General features: G+C 37.0%; 1 protein-coding gene across 1 annotated transcript in view; it reads left to right on the top strand.

The window, feature by feature from the left end:
• Nucleotides 1-21,226, top strand: part of UPF2 (UPF2 regulator of nonsense transcripts homolog (yeast)) — a 178,389-nt gene extending 157,163 nt beyond the window's left edge. The window contains exons 19-22 of the mRNA XM_006891842.1: nt 2,812-2,979; nt 10,613-10,754; nt 14,874-14,994; nt 19,937-21,226. Coding sequence (XP_006891904.1) covers nt 2,812-2,979; nt 10,613-10,754; nt 14,874-14,994; nt 19,937-19,946 — 441 coding nt within the window. The 3' untranslated portion in view covers nt 19,947-21,226. The remainder of the gene's footprint in view (nt 1-2,811; nt 2,980-10,612; nt 10,755-14,873; nt 14,995-19,936) is intronic.
• The last annotated feature ends 595 nt before the right edge of the window (nt 21,227-21,821 follow it).

Genomic DNA, 21,821 nt, shown 5'->3' on the forward strand with positions numbered 1-21,821 from the left:
AAAGATATCATGCTTGCTCTTCTGAGTCGATGGATAGTGCAGGAGAGGAAAACCCTGGTTAAGATGGAATGACAAAATAACTAAGGTAATACGGGATGAGGGTAGATGTGTCAGAGAACAGTGAGATTGACTCAGGAGAGAGCAGCATTCAGAGCTATTGTGTTATTGGTCACTATGAGGTGCAAGCAACTCGATGGCACATAACAACAACAAGAATCATAAACGGGTAAATAAAAAAAAAAACATAGTTTCTGTCCTTAGAAAAAATGGTTTATGGAAAGGGAGATGTTTATCAAATAATCACATACTTAATTTCACATTGTAATTAGTGTTAGAAGGAATTAAAAGCATAGTGGAGAATCAGACAAGGTCTTTATTTAGATAAGATACTCATGGAAACCATCTCTGAGATCATGACTTTTAAAGAAGTCTGAAGTTTCCATCAAGGTAAAAGATTGAAGTAATGTGGTAAAAAGAAAATTGGAAAGAAACAGTGTTCATTTGTAAAGACCTTAAAGAAGAACAGAACTTGTCATGTTTGAAAAATCACTGAAATCAACGGATCATAATATATAGAAAGGGAGCTCGGGTATAAATAATCCAGTAAAGAGTGACATTGCTAACCCAAGACATCACCACTCTGTCAGTTCAATTCTGCCAGGAGCTCCACTGGAAGGGTGATAAAACATGAGAACAGAGGTTTGCAGTGGAATACATTGGGAAGCTTTTACGAAAAAGACTGGCTTATTCATATGAATAGGTGATTAAGAATCCGTTGTGATAATTTAGTTGACCTAGGAGAGTGGTGGTGTTGGAGATGGTGATGATGGCACAGGATAAGACAGGGTTCAGACCTGTTCTTCATGGGATCTCTATGAGTCATACTCGACTGCACCTAACAACAACAAAAGTAGAGTGAGCAGAGCATAAAAAAAGAAGTCTGGATTTTAAGACTATTTAAAAGAAATAAAAAGATAACTTGAGAATTAAGACTCAGCTAACAGGAGCCTTTGAAGTTTTAAGTAAAAAGTTCTTTTATAAAAGCTACAAATCTATAGTTTTAGGTGGTGTTAAACCGCAGAGTCAGAACTGATCCATAACTGACTTAGTGGGTTTTCAGAGGCAATAAATCACATGAAAGTTGATTGCCCTTCTTTCTCCTGTGGAGCAGCTAGTGGATTTGAACCATAAAATGCTGCATTAGCAATACAGTTCCTTTATCTTAAGCTACCAGAATTCCCTGTAGTTTTAGGTAGGATATTTTAAATAGGCTCTAAGAAATTAAAACTTAGAAACCAAAACTATGTAATCCTTTTAGTTGATATATACAAGCGTCTTATAAAAACGTGTACATGTACACGCACATATTTTAACAAGTACATCAGGTCTTTGAATAGATTGAGACAAAATTTGTTATTATTATCTCCAAGGCTAACACATTAAGTCCATATAAAGACTTGGTTGTTTGAGTTTGAATAATATTAACCAAAAAATTTATCTGACCAAAATAGCTTTCTATGATTCTGAAGCATTTGTTGAGTACCTGCTGTTTGTAAAGCACTTCTGGAGAAAGCTGGCGAGAAAGGGGTACAGTGGTAGTGTCTTCTAGGCTGGGGGTGGTGGTGCAGTTCAGTCATTAAACAGTTATGAGTTACTCTGGTAACTTTAAAGGAAAACACAGGGTGCTGCTTATTAAGTATAAAAAAAGAATATTTTCCTCAAGCTGGAGAGAGCTGCTTTTTAGCTTGGAGGCTTATGAGAAGACCTAATGGAGATTTAATACTATGCATCAGAAAACTGGACTGTGACTTAGGATGATAAAAGAATCAGTGTCTTTGAGTTGTGATGCTGTTGTTGTTATGTGCCGTCATAGCGACCCTATGTATAACAGCCCTAAACCCTGCTCTATCCTGTGCCAATCGCATTGCCTCTGACACACCCATCCCGATTACCCCAGTCACTGAATCAATCCACCTCATAGAGGGTCTTCCCCTCCTGCACTGTCCCTCTACTCTACCCAGCATCTAGTGATGCTAGAGAAGAGTATGAAATATACCATGGACTTCTAAGAGAACAGAGAGGTCTGTCTGAGAGAGAGTGAAACCAGGCTGCTCCTTGGAAGCAGGGATTTTGAAGCTCCATACTTTGGGCATGCTGCAAGGAGGCACTAGTCCTTGGAGAAGCAAAGGACATAATGCTTGAAAGGGTGAAGGGACAGCGTAAGAGAAGACGACTCTGTATAAGATGATTAACTCAGTGACTGGGGTATGAGGGTAGGTGTGTGAGAAACTATGACATTGGCTCAGGATAGAGCAGGGTTCAGAGGGTCGCTATGAGTTGGAGTTGACTTGATGGCACTTATGAACAACACAACACCGAAGAATTTCAAGTTTGGAAGAGCTTAAACAATATATAGGAGCCAAATCACCTAAGTCTCTCAAACTATATGAAAACGTGTCGGTTGAGTCATAACCAACTCATAATTAACCTTCCAGTGGGTTTTCAGAGGCTGTCAATTGCTCAGGAGGAGATTGCCCATCTTCCTCCTGTAGAGCAGCTGGTGGATTTGACCCATTTGCTTTTGGATTGACAGTATAACAAACTTCTTAGCACTAAGCCACCACAGTGGGAGAGAAATTCTCTTGTTTCCTTTCTGTTTCAAAAAAATTGCCTTGATTGTAATGATTGCAATATTTTATGAAATAACATTGAAAAATACCAGAAAGAAAACACAGGATGAATATTTACATCTTTGAGTGTTTATATAATTTCTTGGAGTATTTATTTAATTTAAAATTTCTGTCTTTTAAGCAACGAAGTGGCGAATCAGTTAAAGTACACCAGCTAGATGTTGCTATTCCTTTGCATCTTAAAAGCCAGCTGAGGAAAGGGCCACCACTTGGTGGTGGTGAAGGTGAGGCAGAATCTACAGACACAATGCCATTTGTCATGCTAACAAGAAAAGGCAATAAACAGCAGGTGAGTGATTTGTTACCTGAATAGTCAGAAATGATTGTTACTAAGAGCAGGTATTAACAATTTTATAAGTTTATAAAATTGTGTATAAGGGGGGAGGAATTGGAAGCTTTCAAAAGTGTTCTGTTTTAGTTCAGAAATTACTTTTCTTTGGATAGCTAAGTAAGTAGCTAGCTAGAGAGATAGTTGAATGCCATTGAATTGGTTCTGACTCAGCCCTGTGGATAATACAAGGATTCTTTACCATCTTCATAGTTGATACTGTGCCTGAGTCCATCGTTGCAAATACTGTGTCACACAATCATGTTAAAGGTCTTCCTCGTCCTGTTTTTCTTTATTTGCTCACTCTCTACTTTTCCCAGCATGGTGTCCTCCTCCAAGGACTCTGGCACCTCTTGATGACATGTCCCAAATATGTGAGACATTGTCATGTCATCCTTTCTTATAAAAGTATATCCTAGTTGTATTTCTTCTAGTATTTGGTTTTAACAGTTTGTGATAATTTGCTCCTCTTTGCTGACACCACAGTTCAGCAGGATCAATTAAACTTCAGTCTTCTTTTTGCATGTCCATCTTTCACATGCTTATGAGGTGATTGACGATACTTTGATTGATGTAGGTGCACCTTAGTCCACAAAGTGATATTCTTACTCTTTCATATTTAATGTGATCTTTTGCAGCACATTTGTACAGTGTACTACATCATTTAATTTCTTGATTGCTGCTTCTATGTTTGTTGATTGTGAATCCAAGTAAAATTATACCCTGGACAATTCCATTCTTTTCTCTGTTAGATTGGTATCGCCATTGAGTCTATTTTTAACTTATAACAACCCATGCTTGACAGGCAAAATAGAACTACTTGATAGGATTTTGTAGGCTGTGGTTCTTACAGATGCAGATCACCAGGTTCTTTCATCATAGGACTCAGGGTCAGTATGACCTGCCAGCCTTTTGGTTAGCAATTGAATTGAGTGCTTAACCATTGATTGACTAGATCTCTATCTTATGTATCTGACTTTTAGAAAATGGAATTCTTTAATTGATAGGAAATTTAAAATTTTACTTCATACATAGATATGTTGTTCATTGCTCTAAAATCGGTTCCAACACATAGCACATTCTGTGGGCAAGTCAGAATACTCCATACATAGAGTTTTCAAGGCATATGAATATGAAAAAAAGATTTCTTCACGTAGGCACATCCCTTCTGAGACAGGAAAGGGTAAGATAGATTACTAAAAAGAGAATCACAAGAGAAAGCAAGCAGTGAGTTTCCAGTGTGTATTTTAATTAATAAAACAAAGTATGTATGAACATTGTTGATATGGAGTCAACTGTGACTCATAGTGACTCTTATGAATGAAGACCAGTGTGCTCTATAAATGTTCACTTAAACTACAGTAAATCAATAAATAATCCCAAACATCTTTAAAAATTTGTTTTTACCTTAGTAAAACACTTTGGTAAAAAGTAAAAAATTATTTTCAGCAGTCCTAAATTCTAAATTGCATGGATTAATTGTTCCATGTCTTTATACTTTAGAAATATTATTCATAGATTATGTACTCCATATCTCATATAACTTTATACAAATGAGTTGAAATCTTTATGTCTTGAAAAAGGTATTTAAAGGAAATATTTATAGTCTTTTTAAAAATAATACTAGCAAACATAAGAGGCCACAGTACTCAGCCATTAAACTAAATTTTAAATACTTTATTTGGAATTTTGGAAAATGCTCACTTTTAGGAACATATTTGAAGAAACATCATTGGTATTTTGTGGTCAGAGAAAGAAGTATATTTTGTCCTGATTTTTATTTCTGTATTTGGGGTTTGGGTGTTGGCCCTTCTGGTGCAACAGTTTTTCTAAACATGTAGAGTATTTTGCCTTAATGGTACTCTTTAATTTTTAAGTGAAAGATCTCTTTGTGTGGGCATTCGTACTCATAGATATTTTTTTCCAGTTATAGGAAAAGAAAAATTTGCACCAGTAAAGGGAAAGTTGAAAAGAGATAATATTGATTAATTTCTTTCTTTCTAGACTTATTTATAAGTGAAAATAATGAATTAAAATAAAACTTTTCCTGTGCAAACAAAAGTTTTCCTATAAAGGCTGTTATGTGCCATTGAGTTTACTACATTCAACTCATAGCTACCTTATGAACATCGAACTGAACCCAGCCCTATCCTGTGTCATCCTTTGCATCTCGGATATATTTAGTCCATTGTTAGAGTCATTATTTCATATTTCAGTCCATCTTGGTGAAGGTCTTCCTTCCTCTCTTAGGCTGACCCTTCACCTTTTCAGGCATAATGTCATATCCTAAGGACTGGCCCTTTTTAACAATATACCCAAAGTATGTGACTTGAAGCTTCACCATCCTTGCGTCTGAGGAACACCCTGGTTTCTCTTTCTCCAAGACAGACATGCTTGTCCTCTTAGGAGTCCATGGGATAGTCAGTAGTCTTTTTGTCATCTTTAGTCTTTGTCTGACTTTTAAGTGCATGGGAAGCAATTGAAAAGACCATGGCTTGGACCTTAATCTTGAAACTGACTGACACCATTGCTTTTTAGCACTTTGGAGAAGTCTTTCATAGCAGATTTTCCCAATGTAGCATATCTCTTGATTTGCCTATTGGTACCAATGGTGTTGATTGTGGATCTAAGTTAGATGAAGTTGACAGTATCTTTTATCCATCTCTCATGATGCCTTTTGACCTAGTAGTAAGGATTTTATTTAATTTTTTTATGTTGAGAGATAATCCATATTTTTTAAAAAATAATTTTTCTACTGGTTTGCTTACATAGTTGATATAATTTGCATTGAAGGCTATAGTCTTTGACCTTCTGTAGCAAGTGTTGGGTGTCCTCCTCACTTGGAGGAGGAAACGTTGTGTCATCTGCATTTTGCAGGTTATTGATGAGTCCTCCAGCCCGGATGACATTCTTCATAAAGTCCAGCTTCTCAAATGATTTGTTTTGCTTGCTGCAGAGGGTCAAGGACTGCAGCCTTCAATATGAACTGAAGCTCAACATCAAGGAAACAGAAGATTCTCACCACTCGACCAATTGGTAGCATTAGTATGGATGGTGAAGAGATTGAGATAGTTAACAGTTTTAGTTTGCTTGGCTCTGTAGTCTACACTCTTGGTACCAGCAGCCAGGAAATCAAGAGATGAATTGCATTGGGAAAGTCAGCTTTCAGAGACCTCTCCAGAGTACTAAAGAGCAATAACGTCAGGCTGGAGACTAAAGTGCGCCTGATTCGAGCTATAGTCTTTGCAGTTGCGTGCTATGCATCGGAGAGCTGGACAGTGACTGGGGATGATAGAAAGAGAACTGATGCCTTTGAGCTGTGGTGCTGGAAAAGAGTGTTAAACATACCATCGAATGCTAGGAGAACAAACAGGTTTGTCCTTGAGAGGGTGAAGCTGGGCTGCTCCTTGGAGTCAAGGATTCTGAAGCTTTGTCTGACATACTTTGGACATGTTGCAAGGAGGGACTGGTCCTTGTAGAGCGACATCATGTTTGGGAGAGTGGAGGGACAGCGCAGGAGAGGAAGACCCTCGATTAGATGGATCAGTTCTGTGATTGGGGTGGTGGGAGTAAATGTGCCGGAAACAGTGAGCTGGGAACAGGATAGAGCAGAGTTTTTAGGGCTTTTGTACATAGGGTCAATATGAGTTGTAAGCGACTCAACGACACTTAACAACAACAGCCTAGATAATAAGAAGCTTTGGTAGCTTACTGGTATGGAGCTCTATTGCCAACTCAAAGGCAGGTTGTTTGAATCCACTAGCTGCTTCTTGGGACAAAGAGGGGCAATCTCCTCCCACGCAGGTTACTCACTAAAAACTCTCTGAAGGGTCATCTATGAGTTGTTTCTGTCTAGATGGCACATAACAACAACATTGTATAATATTATAAAGAGCTTTTTAATAGTCTTCAATAAATGCACAGTGGTTATTGTAGTTTAAAACTCAGCCTATTTTTTCATATTACTAAGACTTAATTTTTAAAATATGTGTTTTGTGTGCAGGTATTATGTTACTTCTGCCACAACCATACAAATACATACATACTTTTTGTTGTTATTTTGGATTTACTGCAGCTCAGCCTATGGAGTAACATTAAAGTACAACCTAAGTTATTTTTTTCATATCTGTTACTCTGTTCCAGGAAATCTAGTTCAGGTGGCCTTCTTTTTGTCATCTCAGCAGCTACAAAATAGTGCCTCTTTTTCTATTCCTATTTTAGCAGCTTAATAGTAATAGCATTTGTCAGGATAACCCCAATATATTTTTTAGTACATAGCTTATTTAGCTGTCATTTTCTGTTCTTTTTAAACACATAATACTTAAGAACGTTTCCTTTTGTAAAATATGTCTTTATTCATCTTTTATTTGTAATTATTTCCTTTTAGAAGATCTATGTGAAGTTACAAATAAAGAGAAGCCAGTATTTTCAATTTTTATTATAAAATTATGAAATTTTGTTTTATGCTATTTCATTAGAATGACCAAATAACATCATCATTAGCCTTGCCATTACTGAATTATGAAGGAAATGTCAAATGTTGCTCTCAGGAACTTAATAAGGGAAGAAAATGACCACACTCTTTCAATTTCTGAGTGTTTTAATGTCATGACAAGTAAAAGCACCTTAGAATTATAATAATTTCATCTCATGATGATAAATTGTTTCTTTTTTAAAAGGTTTTATATTGGTTTGTGTATAAATATAAAATTTATGTATGTTGTTTCTTTTGTATACATTGTTTTTCACACAATCTTTCATTCATTGTATTTTGTAGAGTCATTCATATACATTGTATTTTATAAAATTAGTATTGATCTATGCCTATTATTACCCCATTTTTTTAAGTCCCTGTTGGCTCTTTACTGTTCTTTTCACTACCACCACCACCCCTCAGTCTGTCCACTAAACTCTCCAGGGAAAGGGAGGTAACTCTTGGTATATGCAGGTGCCCTTTCAGGTTTTGCATGTGCCTGTGCTGATCTCACCTCTCCCTAAGCTTATTAATGTCCTCAGTGGTCTGCAGTGTGGCTCGTGACTTGGTCCCGCTTACAGAGCAACTATCTATGTTTTTTGGACTACATTGCTTAAACATTTTGTAAAACAGTAATATATTACTCTCCTTTGTACTTGAGTGTGTTTGTGAAAACTTTTAAGACCAGTTAGTAAAGCTGCTGAAAGGAAAAATAATTAACTGTTAAAATGAGAGGATTGTAGTATTTGAGTGTATAATTTAATTTAGAAACTCAGACTTTCACCTTTACTTCTTTTATTTCAAATAAAGCATCTTATTCAATACTATGAATAGATATCATCAGTGCTTAATAGATTATAAGTATATAATTTATTGTGTAAAATGTTCAACATTACCCAGAACCCAAACTTATGTATAGATCATATGATACAGTCATTATGATGATGATAATAACTAATATCTAAAATTTAAAAAAATCGTACTGTAATGTAGACATCCTTCATTTATACATAATTTATCAACAACCCCAAAAAGGTGATTGTTGTTAGCTACTTTCAAGTCCAAATCCTGGCAAGTTTATGTATTAAAAAATGAAATGTTATTTGGTCCTTACTTGAATTCATGGCTATTGATATATTTTAATCCATTGTTGGATCTGTTGAGTTACCTGTCTTGTTGAGGGTTTCCCCTTGTTTCCACTGACCCACTACTTTACTAAACATGTTGGGCTTTTCTGGTAATTGTTCTTACCTAGTAATATGTCCAAAATAGATTTCTGAATGTATTTCCTCTAGTGCAGATTTGTTCTTTTTCTGACAGCCCTCACAGTCTATTCCATATTCTTTACCAGCACCACAGTTTAAATTCACTGTCCAGGATTCACAAGCTTATGAGGCAGTAAAAAAGATCGTGGCTTGAGTTAGATACATTATGGTCATCAAAGTGATGTCTTTGCTGTTTTAAACTTAGCCATTTTTTTTTGTCTCTATTTTATAGCTGAGTAGAGGAAGACAGTTACAGAGTGGCTTCAGGGAATTTTGAAAGGGATCGATATGATTGTGATTTTGTTTGTGGAGAGGATTTTTCAAGTGTACATATGTCAAAATACAACATAATGTACATTTTATTGTTTATTAAGCATACCTCATTCAATTTTTTTGGTTCTGTTTTGGTTTTTTGAAGTTGGTTTTAATTTGAGCTCTTAAAATAGAACGTGGTAATTCAGGAAGTCAGTAGAAGCAAGTAATGTCAAACTAAGTTCATTGAGCTACTAGGCTGGGAGCTGAGTGGAATGTCTTAAATATATTTTTATTTTGTTGCAAGTGATATTGTTAATTAACCTGTTGTAATATGTAGTTAGTTGGATTTGCAGATTGTGTCACAGTTAACATTTAATGATTTTCACCTTATTATCTAGCATGCTGTGTGTAGGGTGGAAACATTGACCAGCTAAAGTTCATCATGAAAAAGAAATCGAAAGAGGACACCTGAGATAGATGGTCAAATCAGATTCACACGAATCAGAGCTCTTATTCAGTGTTAGTCTTTACCAGTAATTTCAGGCATTCCAGCAATCATAGAGCACAGAAACCAAGCAGGGAGAGGCCTGGGTAAAGCTCCCCTAGACTTTTCTTTCCATATCAGACATGATTCCTATCTAAGTTCCTTGAAGTGAATTTTTCCAGTCACTTGTATTGTTAATCACAACACAAGGAGACTGAGTTATGAAGCATCTCTGTTTTATATAACATTTACTATTTTCAAGGAAGCCATGCCCATATTCTTGTTGGGGTGTTTTGTTTTTTTTAATCTCTGGGTAGTAAAAATGGTTAAATGCTCAACTTCTGATCAAAAGCTTGGTAGCTTAACCCAGAAGCACCTCAAAAGGTAGACTTTAAACCCCCCCAAAAAATACAACCCTGTGAAGTGCTTCTGCTCTGCACAGCTAGGTTGGTTATTGATTGTAATTGACTGAACAATGACCAGTAACAAGTTTTTTTACCTAAAGCATCTATCTAAAATCATTCTATAGATAAAGACTCTAACCTCTCCCTGGCCAATTGCTGAACTTTTCTTCTCTATCAATATCACAGCTACCCTTCTGAAATATGAAGGGCTATTAGTGTTGAAGACGGACTTCAATTTGGTCTGTATAGTTGGTTCCAGGTATAGAAATGAAAAGGAAGATTTTAATTTGTTGTATAAAAGTTAACCTGTATAAACCATAAAAATAAAACTGACTAGGATTGATTCTGTTAGAAACCTTGTAGAGCAGAAAGAATGGAATAGTATTTCAGAGGCTATAAATCTTCATGGAAGCCAACTGCCTCATCTCTGTCCCAAGAAGCAGCTAATGTGTATAAATTGCAAATCTTTTAGTTAGCATCTCAGAACTTAACTACCTATGCCATAAGGGCTACTTACATTTTTGTATATTTCCTTATAAATACTGTAATATACAGGATACTAAATATATGCTTCCATATAGGATGTGTTTTACAAACTCATTTAATTCTACTTTATTATTTCTTTTAAATGTTTGCTTTTATTTTTCCTTTCAGTTTTATCAAGTTATCTGTGATTTGTTATTTTTGGTTTTTTGGTGTGTTTTTTTTCCAGTTTAAGATCCTTAATGTACCCATGTCTTCCCAACTTGCTGCAAATCATTGGAACCAGCAACAGGCAGAACAAGAAGAAAGAATGAGAATGAAGAAACTCACACTGGATATCAATGAACGGCAAGAACAAGAAGACTATCAAGGTATAAAATAATTTGGAGAAAGATAAAACAAAGTAAAAACATTAAAAGAAAAAATTATTTATAGGACAGAAGTGGGAAGTTTTAGTATCTTTTAGTTTAAATACAGAGTATCAAAGTTAATTGTCTTACCTTTTAATGTTGTCTCTTAACGTTTTCTTGTATTATTTATTTATTTAGCCTAAGAAGTTAAAAAAAAAATCTCATTCTATCATTTCTTTTCTCTCATTTATTTAAAAATACCAATAACACTATTTTTATCATCTATGCTAACTAGCTTGGAAGGAGGAGTGGCATCCACTTCCATAATAGCTTACCTCCGGAAACCCTGCGAACCTGGAGAGAGGATGAAAGGCACCCAAGTGTCGAGGTCTCTCCTTCATAGGGTCGCTATGAGTCGCCTGCAACTCGACGGCACTTAACAACAACAACAACAACAACATGATAACTAACAATCTCAATCTCTTCACCATCCATCCTGCTGCTGCCAATTGGCCCAGTGGTGAGAATCTTTGTCTTCTTGACATTGAGCCTCAATCCACATTGGCGGTTGCAGTCCTTGATCCTCTGCAGCAAGCGCTTCAGGCCCTCCTCAGTTTCAGCAAGCAGGGTTGTGTCATCTGCATAACTCAGATTGTTGATAGATCTTCCACCAATCTTGACCCCGCATTTCTCCTCATAGAGCCCAGCCTCCCAGATAATCTGTTCTGCATACAGGTTGAAAAGGTATGGAGACAAGACACATCCCAGGCGTACGCCCTTCCCAATTTTGAACCATGCAGTGTTTCCTTACTCTGTTCTGATGACTGCCTCCTGGTCCAAGTATAGGTTTCTCATTAGCACAATCAAGTGTTCTGGGATTCCCATTCTTCTCAGAGTCAGCCACAGTTTGTTATGAACCACACAGTCAAACACTTTTGCATAGTCAATGAAACACAGATATACATTCTTCTGCTATTCCCTGCTTTCAGCCAAGATCCATCTAACATTAGCGACAATATCCCTAGTACTACAAGTCCTTCTAAGCCCAGCATGGACTTCTGGCAGTTCTCTGCTGATGTGTTGTTCCAGTTGTTTTTGGATAATCTTCAGTAGAATCTTGCTTGCATGTGAAATCAGTGATATTTTTCTATGGGTCACCTTTCTTTGGGATAGGAACAAATATAGATCTCTTCCAGTCAGTTGGCCAAGTGGTTGTTCTCCAGATTTCTTGGCACAACTTGGTGAGCACATCCAGGGCAGCATCTGTTAGCTGAAATATGTCAATTGGTATACCATCTATTCCTGGGGCCTTATTTTTTGCTATTTCCTTCAAAGCAGCTTGAACTTCTTCCTTCATCACCATAGGCTCTTGTTCATATGTTGTTTCATGAAATTCTTCTGTGTCTGCCAATTCCTTTCGATACAGTGACTCAGTATATTCTTTCCATCTTCTTTTAATACTTCCTGGATCATTTAATATTTTGCCTATAGCATACTTGATTATAGCAACTCGAGGTTTGAATTTGTTCTTCAGTTCCTTGAGCTTAAGAAATGCTGAGCGAGTTCGGCCCTTTTGATTTTCTGACTCCAAATCCTAGCACATTTCATTGTAATATTTTACTTTGTCATCCCGTGCTGCCTTTTGAAATTTTCTATTCAACTCTTTAGTATCTTGAATTCTTCCTTGTGCTTTGGCCTCTCTGCACTCCAGTGCAATTTTTAGAGTCTCTTCTGACATCCATTTTGGTCTTCTCTTCCTTTTCCGTCTTTGCAATGACTGTTTGCACTCTTCCTGGATGATACCCTTGATGTCCTCCCACAGTTCACCTGGTCTTCACTCATTAGTGTTGAAGGCCTCAAACCTGTTCCCGAGATGGTTCTTAAATTCAGGTGGGATAGACACAGAGTCATATTTTGGTTCCAGTGAACTTGGTTTAATTTTCCTCCGCTTCAGCTTGAACTTGTTCACAGCTTTAGTTTGCTTGGCTCCATGTTCAACACTCTCGGCACCAGAAGCCAGGAAATTAAAAGACATATTGCCATGGGAAAGTCTGCCTTTAAGGACCTTTCCAAAGTACTGAAGAGCAATGGTGTCTCTGGAAACTAAGGTGCGTCTGATACAGGCCATGGTCTTTGCTATCACTTGTTACGCATCAGAGAGTTGGACAATGACCAAGGAGGATAGAAGGAGAATTGACGCCTTTGAGCTGTGGTGCTGGAGAAGAGCATTGAGAGTACCATGGAGTGCTAGGAAAACAAATTCATCCTGGAAAGGGTCAAACCAGCCAGCTTCTTGGAGGCAAGGGTTCTGAGGCTCTGTCTAGCATACTTTGGACATGTTGTAAGGAGGGACCGGTCCTCTGAGAGGGACCTCATGCTTGGTAGGGTGGAGGGACAGCGCAAGAGGGGAAAGCCCTCTATGAGGTGGATTGATTCAGTGACTGGGGTAATCAGGATGGGTCTCTCGGAGACAGTGCTATTGGCTCAGGACAGAGCAGAGTTTAGGGCTGTTGTACATAGGGTTGCTGTGAGTCTCTTCTCGACGGCACATAACAACAACAGCAACAACATGCTAACTAACCTCAAGAATCGCTTCTAGGGCAGAGTTAAATGCTCAGCTAACCAAAAGTGGGCTGTTGAACACGTCGACTGTTCTGGGAGAGAGATGTGACACACTCATTCTGAAAAGAAGACAGTCTTGAAAACCCTGTGGGCAGATCTTATCTACCCTACAGGGTCGATGCAAGTCATAGTCAACTTGACAGCAGTGAGTTTGAGTTTTTTTATTGCTAACTATAATTCAGTTAGATTCCATTTTGTTAGCTAAGTTGGGAGCAAATTAATTCAACAAAATGTTAACTCAGTTATGCATGTGAGAATTCTGGTCTCCTCAAAAAACCCCCACTGCTGTCAAGTCATTTCTATTTCATAGTGACTCTATCTCGCAGAGTAGAGGTGCCTACAGGCTTTCCAAGGTTATAAATCTTTATGGAGGCAGACAGACTGCCACATTTTTCATCCATGGAGTGACTCGCATATTTCAGCCACTAATCTTTAGCTTAATAGCCAAACGCTATTGTGTTTGCTACAGGGCCTCCTCTCCTGATCTCAGGATTTAATAGTCCTTGAGATTTGAGGACATGAAGTCAAATTCATGTTCCTATGCATGCTTACACTTGAGTTAATTGTGACCTTACAAAAGCAGTCTGCAGAATTCATGTAAGGCAGCCTTTAGGCATTTATGATTTTAGAACCATAAATGTTTATGTTGCAGTCTACTAAACATACTGCAGTTTGTGTAGGAAAGGGTTGTGTAGGTAAATATTTATGGGTTTTTATTTTCAATCTGCTTCTAGAATCTTGTTTCCCATTTGATATGTCTAGCATTCTTTATAATAAATAATAATAGGTAACACTATCAGAGGAGAAATACGAGCAGTTTACAGCCTCAGAAACCCAGGAGAGGGTTAGCTATGAGTTTATTCCAACTCATCAGCAATAGAGATGAGTTGAACAAACACTCTTTTATGTACTTGGAAGCATTTAATCATTATTGTTGCTGTTGGTATTGTTGTGTGCTGTTGAGCCACAACCCTTTCATAGCTGACTCTTAGTGGCTTTTTAAAGAGTAAATGCCACAAGAGGTGATTGTTCATTCTTCTCCCTGGGAGAAGTTGATGGATTTGAATCACTTGCCTTTGAGATTGCAGTGCAGCCACCAGAGTTCCTAGTTCAATCCTGGAAACTATGATTTATTCACATTTCCCATTCAAAGAAAAAACTAGAAGTCTCAAATAAAAAGTGGTAGAATTGGAATTTTATTTTATACTGTAGGTCTTCAAACATAGTGTTCTGTATTGGTTATTGTACTGTAGACCCTTACTTATGCTGCTTTTACTGCCTCTTAAGACTCTTGTGTAGTGGCCAAATTGCCAGTAAAGATAAAGATTGGTCGTTAAAAGAATCTCATCTCTTGACATGCTCGTTCAGTACTACTTTCAATTTCAGTTCTTTTTCTTCATCCAGCTACCTGATAAAACTAATAATAATAAGCTTGTTCTTGCTAGGATTTTGTTTACTTCATTGGGAAAGTACATTTATATGCATTAAACAGATTGTCTTTTTTATTTATAATTACAGAAATGTTGCAGTCTCTTGCACAGCGCCCAGCTCCAGCAAACACCAATCGTGAGCGAAGGCCTCGTTACCAACATCCAAAGGGAGCACCTAATGCAGATCTAATCTTTAAGACTGGTGGGAGGTAAGGCAGTTTCTCTTTAGAGCTTTGTTTTTCATGACTTCTGAGTAAATGAAATAATTTTGCATGGTGTCTAAGAATAAGCACAATCTAATTCTCAAAGTAAGTCTTTGAACTCTAGATAGAGAAAAGAAAATCTATTTTGTACATTATTTATGACTGTTTAGACATGGTGTTAGTCATTCAGATCCTAACTTTTGTTATATCTAAGCAGAAAGTATAGATTTTGTGTTAGAATTTGTAAGGTTATTAATAATCTTATTGATTAAAACTAATAAATAACCTTTTTTCCTAGCCTTTCTAGCATGTAAATAAAGTTTGTTAGGTGGTTGGTTGGTTTGAAAAACTTTTAAATTTCTTTATAGGATCCAAAGTCGTGGAAATAATTAAATCAATTACTATGTTTCCTGCTAGCTTTCATATCTTTTTAAAATACAGTTATTTGACGTGTTTTAAGACCTAAGATAAAGAGTCAAACCATCAGTTTATTTTTATCTTGTGGTAATACCCATTGGTTTCCATCAGTCTTACTGGTCGGTCTCCCTCAGGGTTGTAATGTGTTGTTATTGTTGTTATGTGCCATTGAGTTGCTTGCAACTCATAGCAACCTTGTGTACAGTAGCCCTGAAACTTGCTCTATCCTGTGCCACTATTTTCTGTGACATAGCTACCCTCATTACCCCAGTCACGGAATCAATCCATCTCATCATTATCCCCAGGATAGTACTTTATTGTTGGGATGAGGGAAGAGGTATAGGAGGAAATGTTCTAGGAGATGACAGAATTCATTCGTTATTGAGAATAGCATTGGGGAAATGTATGTATTAAGAGTCTGTACATCTTGTGCTCACTGAAATACATATATATCTGTGTATTCTTAAGAATTTTTTTTTAACTACACACTCATAGAAATGAGAATTTAGAGACTAGGTTTGTCATGGCAATTTTGTCATCTGTTTTTCAACACCTACCGAATAGTATTCTTTTCATCCAAGTTAAAAATTGTGTGTTCGGCATAATAAAATATTCTCTTGTTTTTAATAATTCAAACTTCTTAATAAAACCTACTTTATTTCTTACTAGAGTGTAGAAACTAGGTTAATAGAAATTGTTAGAATAACTTCAAACTGCCATAGCGTTGTTAATACTAACTATTCCCTTTTGTCTTCTCAGAGAGCAAAACTGTTAAGATGATTTTATCTTGGTATTTTTCTGTCTACTTATTTCATATTGCAGCCTAATATCTTTGAATAGTAGTATTTTTTAAATTGATTGTAATAATTTTTTGTAATAATAATTAAATGTAAATTTTTTTAAATTGAAGTAATGGTTGTCTTCGCTTTCTTTTAACTCTTGTGAGCCATACAGTTTTTTAAAAATGCCTAATCTCTTTTCAATTCAGACATTCCTAAAATTGTCTTTTCCTAATTTTAAATGTTTGAGTGTCAGATTGTTATAGAATCTCTGAATATGACTTTTGATGACATAACTGATAACTTAGATTCATCCAGCATTTACCATAGAGTCAACCGTATACTTAAAAATATTTTAAAATAGCAAACAACCTGGTCTGTGCCAGCTTTCCCTTTCTTTCTCACCTCCCACTCATTATTTGGCTCACTGTGGTCAGATATATAACCTTTCCATTTCACTGAAACGGTCTTAGCCAGGGACACCAGCTACCTCACTGTTACATAATAGTCTTTTTAGGCTTTATCTGAGCAGCATTTTAGCATTTGAAAATGACCCTTCTTTTCTTTGAAATACTGTCTTCCCTTTACTTTTTGTCTGTGACTCTATTGTCTTGTTTTTCCCTTCCTCTCCTACTCCCGATTTCCTACTTTTTTTATATACTTTCTTCCAAATCAGTTGCAAATCCTTTTCACTTAGCATTATATTTTTCCTGTGGCCCACTTATTCTCTGTATCTCTAGCCTAGACCTCACATTGTATCTTCTGACTGGATATCAGGAGCTTTTCTAAACAATCACCTAGATGTCTCAGCTGTAGAAGCACTATCTCCAAGCCTCTTTGTCCTCTTCCACTCTCTAGTTAGCTCATTGAGTTAGTACCATTGACCAAACTGAAAAAGAAGGTAATGTCTCACACATGTTCATTTTGGCCTACTCCATTGACAGGACCCTAAATCAGACTACGATTCTCTCTCATTTGGATTACTGTCATTAGCTTTTTAATTGACTGCCCAGTCTCAAACTTCAGACCTTTTAAGTTCACTACTGGACCCATCGTTGTTGTTGTTGTTATGTACCATTGAGTCGCTTGCGACTCATAACAACCCTGTGTACAACAGCCCTAAACTCTGCTCTGTCCTATGCCAATTGCACTGTCTCTGATACTCCCATCACAATTATCCCAGTCACTGAATCAGTCCACCTCATACAGGGCCTTCACCTCCTGTGCAGTCCCTCCACCCTACTAAGCATGATGTCCTCGACTGGTCTCTCCTTACAACATGTCCAAAGTGTGTTAGATGGAGCCTCAGAATCCTTGCCTTCAAGGAGCCGCCTGGTTTAACCCACTCCAGGATGAATCTGTTTGTTTTCCTAGCAGTCCATGGTACCCTCAATACTCTTCTCCAGCACCACAGCTCAAAGGCATCAATTCTCCTTCTATCCTCCTTAGTCATTGTCCAACTCTCTGATGCATAACGAGTGATCGCAAAGACCATGGCCTGTATCAGACGTACCTTAGTCTCTAGAGAGACACCATTGCTCTTCAGTACTTTGGAGAGGTCCCTAACAGCAGACTTTACCATGGCAATACGCCTTTTAATTTCCTGGCTACTGGTGCCACGAGTGTTGACTGTGGAGCCAAGCAAACTAAAGCTGTGAACAATCTCAATCTCTTCACCATCCATCCTGATGCTTCCAGTTGGTCCAGTGGTGAGAATCTTTGTCTTCTTGACATTGAGCCTCAATCCATCTCTAAAATGTACATCTTATGTCCATACTTTGTGAGCCCTTTGATTAAAACCCTTCAGTAGCTAAATACCAAACATCTTGACTTGTTTAACAATGTACTACATGGGTCTACTTCTCTTGCTGACTACAACTCTAGCTCTTTTCCTCTATTCCTAAACAAAATAACATTTTAGTTTTTCTATGTTCTTCTTCACTATTTTGTTGGTAACACTTTTCCTCTGGATAACTCCTATTCATCTGTCAGATCTTGTCTTACTATTTCAAAATCTGGTATAGTTACAGTGATGATAGATTTCCATGACTCACTGTCCTTCCACAATCTCTCGAGGGCAAGACCTAAGTCTTATTTTCTTTTATATTTCCTTTATAGCTCTTAACGCTTCACACATAATAGATGCTTAGTAAATATCTGTGGAAAGGACAGAGGGCCTTTGAAAAATCCTTGTAGGCAAGTTCTGTTGCCTTGAGCTCTTAATTCTTGTTTTCTAGATTTTGTGAGAATTCCAGATGTTTGGCAGTACTCTTCCTCTTTTAAAGATCTTCTTAAGTCATAACTTGGAAAGGTGACACCCTAGTTAGAATTTTTAAGCATGATACTGTAAAGCATTTAAAATGTTGGCAGGTAAAACTCAATCAAAGAGACACTTTGGAAGATAGTCCTGATAAGCTGCTTCCAGAAGATCCTATATTTGAAAACCTGCACATGAACGGTCAGTCTGAGTTGGAATCAATTCAGTAGCAACAGTTAACTACAGAAAAATATGACTGTGATTTTGAAAAACATCTAAGGTGTAGATGCGGATGCAGATATGTTGTTATGTTGTTACATATCACAGAGTTGGAATTAACCCTCCAACAGCTTTTCAGAGGCAATTTAATCACACAAGAGGCAATTCCTCATCTCTCTCCTGAGGAACATCTGGTGAATTTGAACTGTGTTCCTTTGGGTTAGCAGCACAGCTCCTTACCACTAAGCCACCAGAACTTCCTAAATATTGTTGTAGAACAAGCCAGTATATACGTCTGGAGTCTTTTGGAGTACCAGTTGCTTTTGGTCATTTTACAAACTTAGGTATTAGTTGAAGTTTTATAACATCATTTGAAAGAATTGATGAAATGAAGGTTTAGTTCCTTTTATTTCTTTAACATCTGAGCCACAGTAGAAATAGATTTATCTAGAGCAGTAGACTCATCATGTATCTTAAGAAAAACATGGTGGATTTCTGTAAAAGAAGGAAACTTTGGCTAGTGGTTTGTTCTTCTTTTTATTTTTAAAACCCGTTATTAATGTTGATAACGTGAAGAGATTTTGCTCACCTGAGGCTTTAATGAACTCTCAAACATTGTGCTTTGTTTCTTAATCTGGGCATCTATTCTTCAAAATTTAAAATAGTACTAAAATAAACATTCTTTTTTTTTATTTTCTTCATTATTGCACATTTTCAGCCCCCAGCCCTCCCTGACCCCTATACTCCCACAATGCCCCCTTTGTTCCAAGCTGTTCTCATACTGTATAATCACACATTCCTTTCAAACAGTTCTTTCCTTCATCTGTTCCATTGCAGTGTTCATTATCTATCTACCCCTTCCCCATTCTCTCTCTAATTTACCCTCCCTGCTTTAAGTGCCCTATTTTAGAACAGCAGTGCTATGCAGTATTTATCCTTTTCTGACTGAGATGTTTAATTTAGTATAATGTCTTCAAGGCTCCTCCACGTTGTGTAATGTTTTACTGTTTCATTGCTTTCCAGTGCTACATAATATTACATTGTGTGTGTAAACTTTAAACAAAATGTAGACTCAAATGTAGATTTGTTTCTAACAATCTCCCAGGTACTTCCAAAATCTTTGTTTGTCTTAGTCCTACAGAGAATGTGTATATCTGAAAAAAGCAAGAATCTGTTTGAAAAAGTCATTAAACAGTGGTTGGTGGTGTTAGGGAACACATTTTCTTGCCAGAGATTTGTCCTGCACCAAGTAATGTTCCCATGTTTATTCCTTTAGGAGACGTTGATCCAGCAGCACGTGTCATTTCATTAGGTCCTGTATCTGATGTTGTGGATAGTGGAGTCCTCCAGCAATTGAATGAGAGCAGTGGACACATCTCAGCATGTCGGTCTAGAGAGTTGCGAATCTAAACCTGGGACAGGCTGGGGCCATGAGGCAGAAAACACCAGCCTCTGCCAACACCGGAACAAGCCGACGCTTCAGATATGGCGTAAATGGCCTTTTGTAATGGAAACCACGCGAGGGTTAATCTTCTCTTGAGAATGGCAGTCAAGAAATGAGATGGTTAACTTGACTTCTGAGCAGTTAAACTAAGAAGAGCTGTCAATGAGATGATTGAGCCGGAGAAGAAACGGTTGTGATGGTAATGGTATGGGGGAAATGAACTTGAGTTTCAAACTTGATTTGAGTTACAGTGTCTCTGAATTGAATATCCCATGTTGGAAGAAGATACATTTGGGGGCTCCAGGACTACAGTAGAAAAGTATAGAGCAAGCAGTAAAATCTTCTAGTAAAAACTTACATGCAGGACAACAAAATGATGAAAGATATCCAAATACCAGCTATTCCACCAGGAAGGCTTTTGTTTTAGGAATTTGTTTCAAGAGGAACAAGGGATGAGGGAGAAAATTCCATTTTATCCATCAGAGTCAGTAATAAAAATTGCCTATTAGGGTAAAGAGAAATGTGAAGACAATTAGTATACTAAGAGCAGTCATTCAGATGGCTTAGAAAAGTCTGCTACCAGCCTAAGAATAGGGATCAGGGATACAGTTGAGCCCATTGTAAGTATCATTGAAAACAAAACGTGCTAGTCAGCATGTGACAGAAAATGAACGAAGGACAACAAGAAGTGGATCAGAATATTTTGTTGACCTTCATGGGTTTACAGCCTCTGTCTCTAAACAAAGTATGGAAACAAGTAGAGCTTTTGTTTTGTTTTTGTTTTGTTTTGTCCCCTTCCTTCCCCCTTTCCTAAATAGACATGAGGGTTCTTAGTCTGTTTCTGACAATCTGTTAATTTATAGGATAGTTGTCTTTCGTTTGCTTTCCAGTAGGCATAGTAAATTTAGTTAAAAGCACATCTGTATGCTACAACTTGATTACATCTTTTTTTTCTAGCTATTTTGCATTTTTTTCTTTTACCATGTTTCAGTTTCTGCATGTAGAATTAAAAAAGAAACAAAACTTGTAAAGTTGTAACATTTCACATGGAAATGCTGCCCGATCTTCACCAGCTTCAGAAATCTGACCTTTGCCGATGCTGCAATAAAGTGTTGTAATTTATATTTGGTGTGATTTTGTTTTATTTGGTTTGGGCTTTGGGGGCATATTAAATGAACAGTTGTTAAATCAGTATCACCTGAGATTCATCTTTTTTTTTTTTTTAGATTCATCTTTGTGCTGTGTGAAATATTCTTGGCAGCACTATCTCATTTTCTCTTGGACATACCACATTAGCATTATTAGATGCTCCAGTTACTATTTTTGGTTCAATTAAAAAAGTAACCTATGGAGAAAAATAAAATGAATATTTTTAAATTAGGCATAAAGGCTGGTTAAGGTAGAAAATGTCAGTATAGCATGCTTTAGCACGAAGCAGAGTTTATGATTTTTTTAAAATTTTTTTGTGATTTTAACAAAAGTTTACAAAAAGTTGCATTTTCGTTCATTCATTGTTGCACATTTTCCTCCCTTACCTTCCCTTCTCCCTCCCCTGTTCACTTTGCAAAAAATAAGCATTCGTTGTTGAGAGTTTATTTTACCTAAGCATGCGCAGAAAGATAATAGAAGACCTCAGAAGCATTACACTTAATTGTCAAATATTGACTATTATTAACATTTCACACTTATGACAACACTAATAAAACAGCTCTTTTGT

This window comes from Elephantulus edwardii, unplaced genomic scaffold, assembly GCF_000299155.1.
Source record: "Elephantulus edwardii isolate Elephantulus edwardi_28Jun2011 unplaced genomic scaffold, EleEdw1.0 scaffold00105, whole genome shotgun sequence".
In the NCBI taxonomy this organism is placed as follows: Eukaryota; Metazoa; Chordata; class Mammalia; order Macroscelidea; family Macroscelididae; genus Elephantulus; species Elephantulus edwardii.